General features: G+C 39.3%; 1 protein-coding gene across 2 annotated transcripts in view; it reads right to left on the bottom strand.

Moving 5' to 3' along the window:
- Nucleotides 1-15,728, bottom strand: part of LOC112651218 (chondroitin sulfate proteoglycan 4-like) — a 67,964-nt gene that overhangs the window by 36,973 nt on the left and 15,263 nt on the right. For both annotated transcript variants that reach the window (XM_025434203.3, XM_025434204.3), the window contains exons 4-6: nucleotides 13,857-14,327; nucleotides 9,369-9,545; nucleotides 1,717-1,915 (exon numbers count right to left, since the gene is read on the bottom strand). In XM_025434203.3, the coding sequence (XP_025289988.3) occupies nucleotides 1,717-1,915; nucleotides 9,369-9,545; nucleotides 13,857-14,327 (847 nt within the window). The remainder of the gene's footprint in view (nucleotides 1-1,716; nucleotides 1,916-9,368; nucleotides 9,546-13,856; nucleotides 14,328-15,728) is intronic.

The following is a 15,728-nucleotide window of genomic DNA, read 5'->3' as shown; positions in this document are numbered from 1 at the left end:
CTCTACCAGCCAAAACTGAACATGGACCTGGTAGTTGACAAATAAATCCAGAGAGCTAATTTTCATTTTAGTCCCACAAATAATAAGTGTGCTTCTGTAACCTGCTTTATCCTTCAGTGGGGGGGGGGGGGGGGGCAGGGGCAGCCCATGGAGAAAGCCCAGCTTTAGGGTCAGCACAGCTTACATCGTTTTGAGCCTCAGTTTCTTCATCTCTAAAATGGAATCACTGCTTCACGTGGCTCAGAGGACTTCTGCAGAGTAAATGTGTGTAACAGAAATTGAGTCATGTGACTGCACCTCCCCTCGTGCCAGCATGTGCCTGAGCTAGGATTCCTTTTTCTTGCAAACTGCATCACTGTAGAAATCTGAAACTCTCCTTGGGGGGAGTCTTCAGAGCAGTTCTCTCCATTTTGAAAATAGGATAATCCTTCAAAAAATAAAAACCCTTCTAGGCCCTCATCTAATAATACTTGGATTGTTGATATCTAATAATCAAAACCACACATAATTGGAGGAAACTTCCTATTACTTCAGTACCTCTTTAAATCCTCTTTAAATGAATTGTGTTTTATTAATCAGCACATGTGTACACATTTAGAAAATGAGGACATACATCCGTGGAAAAGATCATCTAGTCTAGAAACAAGGCTTCGGTAGATATGTGGGTAGATTTAGTATCTCATTGCCATAAAATTAACCCTGCAAGTCCCCAGGCCACAGGTTTGGAATCACTAGCTGAGAGCATTCACATGGTGAATTATTTTCAAATTATTTGGGGATTCTTCACATCAACTGCAAAGATATCAGGAAATTACTAGATTTGAATTGAGAAGATTTTTTAATCTTCATTTTCTTTACTATATTTTCAAAGAAGTTAATACAAATGGCTGACCAGCTATGCCTGCTTGCTTTCCCCTCATGCCCCCTGGCACACACACCCTCCCATCCGCCCCTGCAGCCTGGGAATGGGTTCCTTCCCTTCTCTGTCCAGAGACAGGGGCAGCCCAGAAACAAAGCCAGACTAGATCACCCCTTCCTCAGGTTTACAGTAGCTCTTTGGCTTACTGATTAACAGAAGGGAAAAAAAAAGCCTTCTAATGACAGAGTCTCTTAGAATCACAGCTATATTCATTCATTTGTTTATTCATGCATTCATGTGTTTAATAAATATGCTTGTTTTGTTCACTCAAGTACCCCTAGCATCTGGAACATGACCTGGCACATAAAAGGTACTCAGAATTATTTCCTTCTTTCAACACATTTTTATTAAGCACCTACTTGTTCTCGTCACTCTTTGAGGTGCTGAGGATACCAGAGCAAACAAAACAAAGATCCTGCTCTTGTACAGTCTAGTATGGAAGACAGACAACAAATAAACAAAGCAATCCATACTACAGTGGTGGGAAGTCCATAAGGGATGCAGAGGGAGAGTGAAGAGATGCTGTTTTAATGAGTGGTCAGGAAAAGGCTCTCTGGAAACGTTACACTTGAGCATAGACTTACATGGCCATGTGAGTAAGCCATGTGCAAGTTATAGGTACTCTCAGATGTTTGCTATCATTAGCCTGACTACAACATGCCACTTAAAAAAAAATTACAGACCCCAGAAAGCTTTTTGATGGCTTGTGGTTTTCAAGTCAGCAACTACTAGTTTTGATGATCATGTTAACCTCTGAAACACATTTTAGTTTCTTGTTACTTTTCTCCATGACATACCAGTGTGTACAAATATGAGCTGGCCCTTGTTGATTTGAGCCTGGGTGAAGTTCTGGATGCTTTGGCCAGGAAAGGACTGGAGAGCCAAATGCCCGTTGCTGGGTGGAGTGACCCAGTAGGTGAGGTCCTGGGGGGAGGAGTCCTTATCTTCTGCACAGAGGTCACCTCTGGTAATCTCAGTGACAGAATTAGCCCACACCTTAAAAAAGGAGAGAAGCACAGATTTTGCAAAGACCAATTCCAATCATATCACATCAGCAAACCCGAGAGCTATGCTACTCTGGCCTCTTGCACAGAGATTTAGAACCTAAAGCAATTCACCAGAGTGTTTAAAACATGAGGATTCTTAATTCAAAACAGGCATAAAATTAAATACCAAATGAAATTCAGGGCATGCTGTAGTGTTTGTTTAATTTATGAGGTCCCAATAAGAAATAATGCTCATAATTATTTATTCAAAAGTAATTATTTAAAGTGCATTTTTAATAAAGTGTAATAACAATAAAAGCTGATGGTAACTAACCACCTTCTGTATGCCTGGCCCATGCTAAGCATGGAAGCATAAGAATAGACTCTACATGGCATATCAGATCATTGTAGAAACTACCTCAGGGGGTTGATTTAAGGATTTCTATTCACTGTTTTAAGAAGTGAATGATTTCATCACCTTTTAAGTATTTGAGGGAAAACACACATTGCACATTTTAAAAATTTTCCTTTATTTTACCAATCTTGCAGGAAAATACATATCTGGTGTCTATGGCCTTGCAAGGTCTGCTGTGCTGATAGCTCATCTGCAATTATTTCTGAGTAATAGTCTCTATTTTCCAATTACATTTAAAGATCTATTTACCTTGCCTAAATATCCTAGTTCCACAATTCATCATTTATTGAGCATCTACTATGTTCCAGGCAATGTTCTATGTGTTTGCAATCCATCAGTGAACAAAACAGAGTCCTATTCTCATGGAGCCTGCATTCCAGCAGGAGAGGATGAAGGAGTACAGGGAAGAAACAAAGGCATAATAAAGAAATGAACTATGTAGTCTGTTAGAAGGTTATGGGCACTAAAAGAATAAAGCTAAATAAGGGGCTCAGGAGTGGAAGAATGTAAATCAGAGGCTCATCTGGAGAAAAATCAGGAGGTGGTGAAGGAGGAGCCACGTGGATATCTGTGGAAAGAACATCCAGGGAGAGGGAACAGCAAGAAGAGCAGCAAGAAGTCAGTATGGCAGGAGCAGAGCAAGTAAGATAAGAAGGACAAGAAGATGAGTCAAAAACGTAATGAAAAGTCAAATTCTGCAGCATCTTCATGGCCAATGTAAGAACTTTGGCTTTTACTTAAGTGCAATGGGGAATCATCATAAAGCTTTAGGTGAGGAGGCTTGGTCTTAACAAAGCCCTGTGGCTTCTGTATCAAGAATAAACCATGGGAAGGCAGAGGTAGAAGCAGGAAGACCAGTTAGGAAGTGACTACAATAATCCTGGAGAGAGATGAAAGAAGAGAGTGGCTGGAAACTGTTGAGGTGGTAAGAAGTGGTCAAATTCTGGGTGAGGTGTGGAAGAAGGAAAGGAAAAAGATGACTCCATGGTTGGGACCTCAACACCTAAAAAGACAGAGTTACCATCGACTGAAATGAGGAGAGCTGCAGAGAGGGTGGATCTGAGAAGATCAGGAGTTCAGTTGTGAATGTGTTGAGCTGAAAATGCTTATTTAGACATCAAATCACATTTGATGGAATAAGGCTGTTTTCAGTTTCTATAGTCATGCAGTCACATGGTATTTCACTAACTAAAAATGGGTGGCATTATCACTACCTAAATTTTCACATTTCTATCTGTATTTATAAATGTCTTCCCTATAGAAACACCACACATATTTTTAAGCTTATGTCATTCTTTGCTCTCTGACTAGAGCCTTAACATCTATGCTTGTTACCAACTTGTTTAGAAATTCAGTCCTCAGTGATTTAATAGATATCTCTCCGGTCTAAGAGACTGTTTTCTTAGAAACATAGGGAGTTTATGAAATATCTTAATTCATGCTCACCCATTATCTAATAACTAAACAGAATTTGAGAAAGGAATATCGGAAAATACATTAAGATTCCTACATTTTCATATGAGGCATGATACACCACATTAGCAATGAAACCTTGGACACATTTCTTAATTTCCCTGAGCCTTAATTTCCTCATTAGTAAACTAGGAATGATAGAATTATTATGTATAATGAGTGATTTAACATATGTAAAGTACTTAGAACAAGCTTCACCTGGCATTAGTAGGAATTCAATAAATAATAGCTCTATGTTATCCATCTTCTTCATCAGATTTGGTTCTGAAGATAAATATGATTTTTTAAATATTACTTAAAAGTCATTTAGAGTATCATGATTACCATTATTGGAGCCATTCTGTAACATGTACTGTTAATTAACATGTTCATCTCACAGCATCTCTCCATAATTTGGAGTGAATTTCATGATTGTATTCTTGGTGAATGCTCCTATATTTTGGCTTTTGGAATATGGCCATTAATGATTTTTCAGCCCTAAACTCTAAGGACATCGGTTTTTTAATAGGTACCAGAAATGCTAATCAACCTAATGTTCAAATTATAAGGTTTTGGTTTTCAGTTAATCCATGGCAAGGTTACAGTGTTTCTAAAATATACAATTGGACTATTTAACACAATTCCAAGGCTTTGATTCTACTTTTTCACTTTTTACATTTTAAAATCTATCCATGTATCTCATTTTCCTTTCTTTAAGAACTCAAGCTGATTTGGAAATGTACTGCCATTCTCTTCTCGTGACTCGTAGATACTCATTTTTTCCAGTACCGTGCACACAAAAGCTGGATGAAGCATGTTTTCCACTGCAGCTACTCTTCCATGCAACTCTGCTTTTGCCCCCTCTTGCCTCTGGAATATACCATCTTTCAAACCAAGTGGAAAACCTGCCACTCAAAACAAGACCTTGTAACTTCAGGTCTTTATTTCCACTCAAACCAAATTTAGTTCAATGAACAGCCCTGCTGCTTTGGGGGAGAATTGATTTAGCGCCCAGTCATTGGTAACAGCAACTTCGGATAGATGGGGAAAAGAAAAACAAAGGTCCCAAACTTGAGTGCAGAATTAAAAGTAATCCAAAGCCCAAGAAATAAGGGTTTAAGGATTAGATATCTGAAAAAAAAAAAAAATAGCCCATTAATTGGAACACATTTTTACAAATTTGCCTTTAACTTAAACAGAAGGTCAATGGGATTTAGAAACCTAATTATAATCCAATAGAATCCTAACTATGCTTCTAATGTTTAAAAACCCAGACCTTTGTTTTGAGTCTCATATGAGGGATGTGAAATGTTTATAGTTACTATCCCACTATCTGTCCCTTCTGGGCCTTCTGTCAAAGACTCAGGCTCTGCTGCTTTAATTCTTCCACTGTCCCTAGCTCTTGAAGCTCTTTTTAGTGATGACAAGTGGTTATCAGAAATAAACAAATGATTCTATTTTTGGTATAAAAGACAACAACAAAACAAAATGCACAGTGTTGGAAGCCAAAGTCAAAAAACAGGAAAATGAAGCCCCCTTGTGGACACAAATACATTTGATCTGGTATGCACGAAAATTTCTGGTGATGCTTGAATACAAAAGTACTCAGTAGGATATATTTTAGAGTAAAATGCAAAGGATTCACCAGAGTTGATCTAACCCCAGTTTGTCATGACAGAAATGGTTTCCTGTGCCACTGAATGACTTTGGAGACCAGCCAGCCACAAGTTCTCTGGCTTAATGAAATGTTGTTCAAAGTACTTCAGCAGAAAGAAATATATTTGAAATGCTAGCATAGAATGGTTAGCATTCAGGTATCTGCCTTTGAACTCCTATCCAGAGTCTGAGATGCTATCAGCTGGTCTACCGTCTATGTTCCCAATTGCTTTTTCCCAAGTAGACTGAGATAATCTTTCTTGCCACTTGCTTGAAGCTCTGATGACAAGGAAAGAGAGTGGGTGGTCATATAGGATAATCTGAAGGTCTTGAGAAAATTCTGTTTGAAAAGTCAAAGACAGCATAGAATCTCAAGACTACGGTGGTTAATTTTATGTGTCAAGTTGACTAGGCCATGGGTACCCAGATATTTGGTTAAACATTATCCTGGGTATTCTTATGAGAATGTTTTTGGATAAGATTAATATTTAATTTTAATAAATTTAATATTTAAATCAGTTAACTGAGTAAAGGAGATTACTCTCTCTCACGTAGGTGAGCCCCATACATTAGTTGAAGGCCTAAGTAGAACAACAACAACAAAAAAACCCTGTTCCTCCTGCAAATAAAGAGAATTCTCTTCTGTCTGACTGCCTTTGAACTGGGACATCAGCTCTTCTTATTGATCTTCATATGGGAACTAAACCATTGGCTCTCGTGGGTCTCCAGCCTGCTGACTAACCCTATAGATCTTGGAACTTGCACACCTCCATAATCACATGAGCCAATTCCTCATAATAAATACATCTATCTATCTATCTATCTATCTATCTATCTATCTATCTCTTTACACACACACACACACACACACACACACACCAATCCACAACTCAAGCATGGTTTTGCGTTGAAGACAATGTTCAGAGAAATTTTGCTTAAGTTGGGCAATTTACAAACCTTGAACTCCGGTCTTCTACCTTTAATTTAAAACTTTTAAGGCAAAGAATGAGAGACTTACAAGATAAATAAATGAATAAACTCAGAAAGAGCCAGAGTCAAATGGCCACATCCACTGAAACTGGGAAGATGCACCCTCCTGGCCTGGACCCAGGCTCCCCAGGAAAGAAGGCAAGCATAAAGGAAATGGCCCTTCCCCCCCCCAGCAAATCTTCCTTTTTTTCTTGAGAGAAGCCCTCTGGAATCAAGGATAGTGGGGAGAGTATGTGGATCAACTACCTGAGCAAGCTCAAGGTTCTTGGCAGAGACTGTATTTCACTAATTTAAAGGGAAGACAGAGATAAAGGCCAGTATACACGTTTTTCCTCTCACAACTCAATGTTCTGAATATCTTAAGTTGACAGGAATATTTCAATATAATAAAGCTATTATTAAGCTGATGATGCATCTTATAATTAATGGCACCTCAGAAATGAAAGCCAAACCCACAATAGGGCTTCGATTCCTTTGCAGAAGGAAGCCTAAGAGTTTCCTACTTTATTCTCTGGTCTTCCGCTTCCTCAGCCAGCTCCAGATCTTCTCCTGTATCTGTCTGGAATTTGGGACCCTCCCCTGAATCTTTCTCATCGTGCAGTTTTGCACCATGCAGCAAAATGCCGAAATCCTCTGCTGAGGTTGTTGGGTGAATACATATGTGTCAATACAACTGCTGTGGACCTATTCCATGAAATCCACTTTAGCAAGAGCAAGAGGCACAACAGCTTTGGGTTTTTTTTCTTCCTAATAAAGACAGCCTCTGATCACATGGATGCAGAGTGGTCACATGGATGGATGCTGTCTCACCACCCACCACACTCTATGTCGTGTGGTGGGTGGTGAGACAGACTTTCTACACCTTCCCTTGGTGCTGCTCTGGGCCTCAGTGCTCCCATTTAATGAGCATATTAATAACAGCAGTTGCTTTGTAGGGTTGTGAAAATGATACCACTTCTGGAAGATGCTCAGGATAGTACTCCATAAGCACATAATAAACATAAACATTTATAACTATGCTGAATAATCATTGACGCCTCTGATCCCTCACTCTAGCCAGCAACCTAGTTCTCTGATCACTTTGCTGAGAATGAGCTCAGTAGATATGAACACAACAAGAACCTGTAGGCCTACAAATGTGACCACTTAGAACATCCCATTCCCAGAGAGTGACTGTAGAGTAAACTAAAGATAAAGCGATGAGTTCTGAAGGTATAAACACCACTGGTTTTTCACCTAAAATATAGAGGCTGAATAATGAACCAAGCTGTGAAATGACACAAAGCACTAAAAAGGCTATTCCTAAATCCAATTATTTTGAGCAAATAAGAACAGATTTTTTAAAACCCAGCATGTTTACATGTTTAACAACATAAAATTGTCTAGTTAGATTAGCCCCTGATGAGCTCTATTCATGTTCACCTCTTCCACATCACTTCTGATTACCTAATTTCCTCTGGACTTCTAAAGAATCTATTATTAACTATTTACTCTCACAAGTGGCATAAAGAAGGCAGAAGTTGTCAAATACATATGTGGGAAGATCTGTCTCTGCCAAATTTCAAAGTGAACATCTTCAGATGCCCATGTCTGGGCATACCTAATGAATGAGTTCCCTAGGGGCTTAAATGTGCAAGGGGCCAAGGATCCTTTTGGAAATGCAGCTGCACTAAAAGAAGAAAGAGCCAAGGCACACACCTGGTCTCTGAAAGATGAGCCACTATTGGGGGTCTTGACAGTTTATCTTTTCATTTGCTCATCCCTTCAACAAATATTTCTTGTTTACTATGTGTCCGTCATTGCTGGATAGTATGAAAAGAGGCATGAACAAGCCATCAGGTTCCTGTGCTGTCACTCTGTCTGTCCTCAGCCTGTCATTCAGCTTTCATGCAATCTCCTCATCTGTCCAATGAGGGAAATGGTAGCACATATCTCAGTGAATTATAAGCCCTTAGAGTGTTACTGGCACACAACGATAGCTAACAATTATTTTTTGAGCACTTACTATTTTAATAGCCATAATTTTATTCTCTGGGCCAGAACAACAAATTCATGCCCAACTCTTTAGGAGAAGGGACAGTAAGGAGTGATTTAAGACCAAGAAAGCCTGCTGAATGAAAACTTTGGGATACTTCAGCGTAAACTGGCACAAATGAGTTCACTAGCATTGACATTGGTAGTGCTGGTGTAGGAGGAAATGGTGCCATAAGAGCCAGAAGCAGAAGAACTTCTGTGCATCAAGCAGCAAACATTGCTTTAGGGCGCCAGATCAGGACAGAAGCCAAATGGTGGACACCATGTGACAGCCAAAACATATTTATCTATGAGTTCCTAAGACGCACCCCCAGGGGATTTTCAGAAAGAGTGAAGGGTGATGGAAGTTCCCAGATACAGCAAAAATACTGTCACATGATTGTATAGTGAGGTTTAAAAGAAAAAAAAAAAAAAACACTATTACTAGCATAGCCTTAGAGTTTTTCGGTAATCATGCTACCATTTATTGAATCCCAACCACATTTCAGGAACTGTGGGAGAGTTTTACATCATTTTATCTCTTACTACTCACAACTCTGTCTCTATTTTCCATCCTCTCGATGAGAGCACACTGAAGGATTAAATAACTTGCCCAAGGTCACACATTCAATACTGGGAAGCTGATTCTCCCTTCCCACCCTAACTAGAAAAGGCCATGCCTCCGGGAATATAGTGTGAATGACACCCACTCACGAAATATAACCCAACAGTAACTCATTGGGATTCATCATCTCCCAACAGTTATCCAACAGAATGCCCTGGTAACAACTAACATTTATTTAAAACCAGTAGGAATATGTTAACCATACATACATAATCATATGTCTTATTATTTAACATTAGAAATAATATAAAAGAAAATCAAATTGGTAGCCCTAATGTTATTATGATAAATCCAAAAGCACAGAGCACTTACCTGAAGGATTTTGTTCACTGTTATTACTGGAGCCTCATCATTTACCGATTCCACAGTTACAAAAAGAGTTTGGGGCAAGCTCTGTTTTCCAAGCTCTGAGCTATTTGCAAAGACGGTGAAATTGTCGAGAAGCTCCTCACTATCATCATGCACATAATAAATCAATTCATTTTCCACCTATAACCACCAGCAACAAAAATCACCAATTTACTGAAATGTGATTTTAAAACATGAATAAATTGTTATAATCCTAATTTTAATATCTCTCTAAAACACAGAAGCATGTATTTATCCTGTAAGGTTTGATTCTGACAATCAGAGTGGAAATTCTGATGGACGGGATAGTTTTTATGAAGTGATGCCCATCCTAGGAATAAGTTTAAGGAGAAATGGAGTGACACAGCACATAGGGCAGGAAAGAAACCACTGCACTGGTAATCAGGAGACCTGAGTCAAAGACTAACTCTAATACTAAAATGTGCTGTAGGTAAGTGATACAACCCAGCTGTTCTTCCAATGGAAGATTATCCACTAAAAGTTAGACTCTACTTGTTTATTTACAGTGACTAATTTTTGAAGCTGTGGATTACTTTGTTAGACAATTCAGAATGTTAGGTTTAGCTCTGAAGCTTCTACCCACTTGCTCAATTTCTGTTGTTTGGAGACATCTGGACCAGAGGAACTATGAAGTTTCTCCAGACTTATCTTTTCTGAACTAAGCATGCATTATTCCCTAATTGTTCTTTGTATGAGAGACTATATGCTATGTCCTAATCCTATTCCTCCTCCTTCAGAATGGAATAATTTTTTGGTGCACCTCATGACAGATGCTATCCATAACTACCATACATCTCCTGTAGACATAATGATATATGTCAAAACCAAATTTTCTATCAAGGGAGATTTCCCTTACTGTAATAACCCAAATGCAAACATTTACTTTTATCCCTGTTAGATTTCATTTTCTAATTTTTGTTCTGAAACGGTCATCAAGTGAATTAATTACTCCTCTTGGATTTGTAATAGCCACAAATTTTATCAGAATGCCTTTCATGTCTTTAAGGCTGTGATAGAAAATACTGAAGAGCACAGGATCATAATTAGAGACCAAGAGAATTTTAAAGCTAGAAGGGAACTTGGCTTCAGTGAGTCTGTGACCCAAACATAAAATGGCAGAGAACTTCCAAAGCCCAACAGGAGTAGCTGAACTTCTGAAAAAGCCTCTGGGGTTGTGTTTGTTTTGATAAAATACTGCCAAAAATTTTAACAGTTCAACTTTGCCGGTTCCTATGGTGCACTTCCTTTGAGCAAATACTTTTGATCTCTCAGAGGTGTTTCTGACAAGAGTTGAAAAGTTCACGAAGAGTCTCAAGGGAAAATTGTGGCCATTTGTACACAGGTGCTGAGAATTTCTTTGGAGTTCTGTGAGCAGAGGAATTTCAGACCATAGGCCTAACCACAAGTTCTGAAACATGCTGTTTTAAGCTACTTGAAAATAAATGCAGAAGATGGTATTGATAAAAAAAAATGAGGGAATTTGTGCCTAAAATGCCTTAGGAACATAGTATTTAATACAAATTGCCTCCTCAATATCTTTCCTGGAGAAATACATAATTTCTTCAAAGGAGTGGCACTCCCCCAAATTACATGCCTTTTAATATGCATTAATATCAAGGCAAAGAGAAGATTCGGTGGGAATTTGCCTGTTCCTAGACTTCTAACACTAGAAAAATGTCTGCTGACTTAAAATGAAAAGATGTAACAGATTTGTAGAAAATCTTGAAAGATTGAAAAGTACTCAGTCCCCTATCACCAATCATGTTCGAGGCACACTGTGTCATCCCTCTACCCACCTTCTCCCTCCTTCCTTGCTCCCCATCTCACTCAGGGTCAAAGGTGAAGTTGAAGTCCCTCCTGTGCTGGACGTCCCAAACCTCATGTACAGCTCTCCTCCCATAGCATGCAGTCCAGTCACACTAAACCCCTTGTTGCTCCCCACACAGCTGTTCACTTGCTCTTCTCTCTGCCTAAATGCTCTCCCTCCAGGTCTACGTGGCTCACCCATTCATTGCTTCCTCCAGGTGTCTGCTCAGAAGCTGCCTTCTCCATGGGACCTCCCCCAACCACTTGATTTGAAACTGAACACACACATACACATCACTGAAGGCCCCAGCCTTCCCAGCTCCCTTTCTTGCCTTATTTTTTCTCCATGGCACTAAATATTCACTCAACATGCCATTTATTTCACTTATTTTATCTGTTGCCTCTCTCTGCCTCCTTCTTTCTCCTACCTGGGTATCAGGGCACGGATTATTACTGGGTTTGTTCACCACTGTATCTCCAGTACCTAAAGCTGGCATGCCTGGCACATAATAGATACTCAAAAATTATTTGCTGAATGAATGAATGGCAAACATGGCCAAGGGCTCCTCAAGCCACTAAACACTAAGGTCACTAGTTGTTAGGGGTTAGTGCCACTTTACATGTAAACAATGATGTCTCAAAACCTGGAGACCTTAGAGTCATATAGGAAGAGAAAGTGTGAAGGGGTCATCTGGAAGAGCAGGGACACATGACCTTAACTGTGAATAAGGCTACACAATAACATGGATCCTTGAGGGAATACATATACTTGACATACAGATTTCAAGCAACCATTCTAAATGCACACTTCTCATAAAGCACAATCAATAATAAATTGAGCAAGACAGGACTAAAATTTAGTGCTCAGTCTCTTACCTAGCGTATCTGAGGTAAACAGTATTGAATTCAACTTGCCCCGGAGCAAGTAGTCACCTTGGATGGTTTGTCCCACCTTTCAGATGGAAGCCATGATGAAGAGATGCCTATAGGAAGTCACTAAAGGATCACCTTCCCTGAGTCCCCAGTAGAAAAGCACTGATTTCCAAGGTTGTTTCCTGCCCTCAGGATACTCTGCTTCTCCCAACAGCTCCCTAATGCCCCCTGGTTCAGTCTAACCCTCTCACATATAATTCAAGACTCTCCACAGTCTGGCCCTAGTTCTTACTATGGCTCCTGAGCCCACCTGCAAGTCTTGTGGGCTATTTCCCAGGCCCCAAACCCATTCACTTTAATGCCTTTATATCCTTGGTCATGCTGTTCCTTTGCTTGTGTTGCTTTTTTCTTTTATGTTTCTCCTCTGTTACCTCTCTGCTCTTTCTTTCCTCAAATCTTGCTTACACGTTATTCCCTCTGTGAGGTCTTCCCTATTCTCTTTAATTAGAGTCAGATGTGCCAACTCTGCACTTCTTAGCACCACTGTGAGAATGCTCTGTGAAGCAACAGAAAGGTGAACTAATATTAAAGCTTGTGTGCCTAATCCCCCCCCACCCCCACCCCCACCCCCGGCCCTGTTCACTTGCTCTTCTCTCTTGGCCCTTGCCCTAGGCCAAGATCTCCTGAGGGCAAGGAATATGGCTCCTTATCATGGCAACCTTGCACAGCAACTTGAACAGAAGAAGGGCTTAGCAAATCGATTCAAGTCCATTGATAAGATGAAATCCTTACAAGCAAAATAAAGCAGCCCACATAGGTTTACAGCTAACTGAACAAAGATACCCAGAGATGACAGGTGGTTGGTAATGGCTTCCAATCTGAAGAGCGCATATTCCTAGGAGCTTATAAAGGAAATGGTAGCAAGTTACTTTCAATACCTAGAAAGTAATGGAAATCATTCTTGTATTCATGATAAGAAAGCTAAGTCTCAAAATATTTCCAACCTAGCCCAAAGCAAAGAAATATGATAGCAGCCTAGAGCTGATTGGTTATCTTACACTGAACATTAGATTGGAAGTTGTATCCAGTGCTTGATTGTAGGGCCTGGGCCATTTAGCCATTGATATCACTATGTTTACAAGGAGAATGGCATCTGTTGATTGACTAATGGAATGAATAGATGAGTAAATCCACTAATGACTAAAGCGTGTCTGTGTTAAATATTAGGTGTAACATTCTGAGTGGGACAGTGAAGTGTGGAGCTCCTCTAGCAATGGGCAGCTAGGATGATGCAGAGGCTAGATATCCATGACGTGAGCAAAAGTGGGAGAACCTAGAGATGTTTAACCTAAAGAAGTTACAATCCAAGGGAACTTGATAACTTTTTCTTTCAAATATTTAAAGAGCTTTTAGAAAAGGAGGTATGACTTGTTCTGTGAACCAGGACTTTGGAGAAGTGTCTAAGTGGCAGACTTCAGGTCAACAGAAAGAACTTTCTAGCAGTTGAAGTATTTTAGAACTGGAAGTACCCATTGCATGAAGTAGTGAATTCTCTATCACTGAATATATTTAAGCAATGGCTAGGTGATCTCTTTATGGAATTACCATAAAAGGGGCTTCTAGCATCTATTAAAAGGTTAAACTAGATACCCTTTCAAGTCTCATCACTCCTCAGTCCATTAATGTAAATAATAAATTGCACTTTTCTTCTCTTATCCCACATACCCAAAAGTATTAACTGAGAATTAGTACCTGTTTCCTGGTAAACTTCATTAGCTTTACTCTTGGAAAATTAGAATTTTCAACATAACCATGTTTTGGTGGTTTGAGGAGAACAAATTCACAGTCAACTCCCTCAAAATATTTGTTTGGAATTTTGAGATAGTCCTCCAGAAGTGTTTTGGAACCACCTTCTTGGACTGTGAAATTTTGTACCTCCAGAGGAATCTGCTTAGGGACAATATCCACTAAGATTTCAATTCCATTCACAGCTTGGAAACCATTCACCACATCCAGTAAAAAACGGTCCTGTTGTTGGCCAGGAACTGTCTGAACATAAAAGATATCCCCATCATCAATATCCTGTTGTGTAAAAGTCAGAGGGGACTTTGCATCTCCACCCAAGCTGCCTTCTTCTGGTAAAGATTTCCGGAGGTATCCATGCATTGGCGGAATTCTGATGGTGAACATTGCCTCTGAAGGAATATTATCTTCGTGGACAGCCTTGAGTTCATACACACAGCACACAGACACAAAAAGAAGAACATGTCAACACTTGTAAGAGTCAAGACCCTTGATGAACCAAATTGTTCTCTATTAATGTCTACAAATGGCTTAAGCTACAATCAGGGTTGATTCAGAGTTTCAGCCAGGGTCTGTTCTGGTGACCATGTCAATATTTGCATTTAGCCTGGTGACCATGTCAATATTTGCATTTAGCCGCGGTTGCAAAGAAAAGTAAGGGTCAACAACACTTGAATAGCTACTAATGCGTTAACAAGGCATTATTCACAGCAGCAAGACACCCAGGACTCAGCAAGATGAAGTGAAAGAAACAAAATGGTATAAGAAGAAAGAATAAAAGATGGTTGAAGAAGCAGAAGCTGAATCACTAAAATTGCAAGACTTTAGAGGAAAGTTTTTCCTCTTCCATTTTAACTAGCTCAGTATTTCAATAATATATTTAATTTATTGATTCAGCAAAATCCATGTCAAAACTGTCATTGTAACTGATTTATAGTCACTGACCTACACATGCCCCCTTGTGGTGAAACATAAACTCTCCAAGATCCTAAAAAAGAATTGAGAAATATTGGTAAGCCCCGCATTTCCTTAGACAAACTCACTTAGTAAACTGCTCCTGATTTGAGTTAATTTCTTCTCAGTGTTATTGGCTGCATTCAGCAAACAAGTAAACTCCTTTGTAGTCCTGAGGGTAGATTCAGCATAGCCCATATTTGTGGCCAGTTGTCATAAATCACAGTTTACATACCCTGTACAGGATTACCCTAAAATGAACACTCTCTTCTAACTGTGATCAGCAAAGGTTTGCCTGCTGGAAGTTTCTAAGTAGGAGCCTCAGGAAACCAGGTAGCTTCTGGTGTAAGGTCTCCCCCCTGGCATTCCACTTGTCTGGGCCAATTTTATCCATTAAATTTAGGAAACAAAATGATGCCATATTCAGAGCTAAGGAAATTAAATGTGTAAGACAGCATTCTCTGCTGTTTTAGGGATCCTTTTTATGATTATGATTAAGTTGCTTTAAATTTTTATACCCTGCTTTATCACAACAAATGTAACTTAGATCAAATGAAATATTGACAGTATTTCTATAAAAATGATAAAAAAGTAAAGATCTCTTAATTTGCTATAATATGTGCATCATCTCCTCATTCCCAGTTCATCCTCCACTAAACAAACATACATACTTGTGTGCTGGGGTGTACTCGGCTTTAACATAAGGCTTAGTATTACTTATATTCCATTACCAACTATAGGGAAATTAGCAGTGTCGAAATCATGAAACCTTCCAGCTTTTCTTTTCAATGGCATTTTACATTTAGAAAAAAGTAATTCTCAATACCAAAGTAAAATCAACACAAAAATAGCTCTTAGATGCAGATT

This window comes from Canis lupus, chromosome 4 (genome assembly GCF_003254725.2).
Source record: "Canis lupus dingo isolate Sandy chromosome 4, ASM325472v2, whole genome shotgun sequence".
Classification (NCBI taxonomy): Eukaryota; Metazoa; Chordata; class Mammalia; order Carnivora; family Canidae; genus Canis; species Canis lupus.
This window is presented reverse-complemented; position numbering and strand designations above follow the sequence as displayed.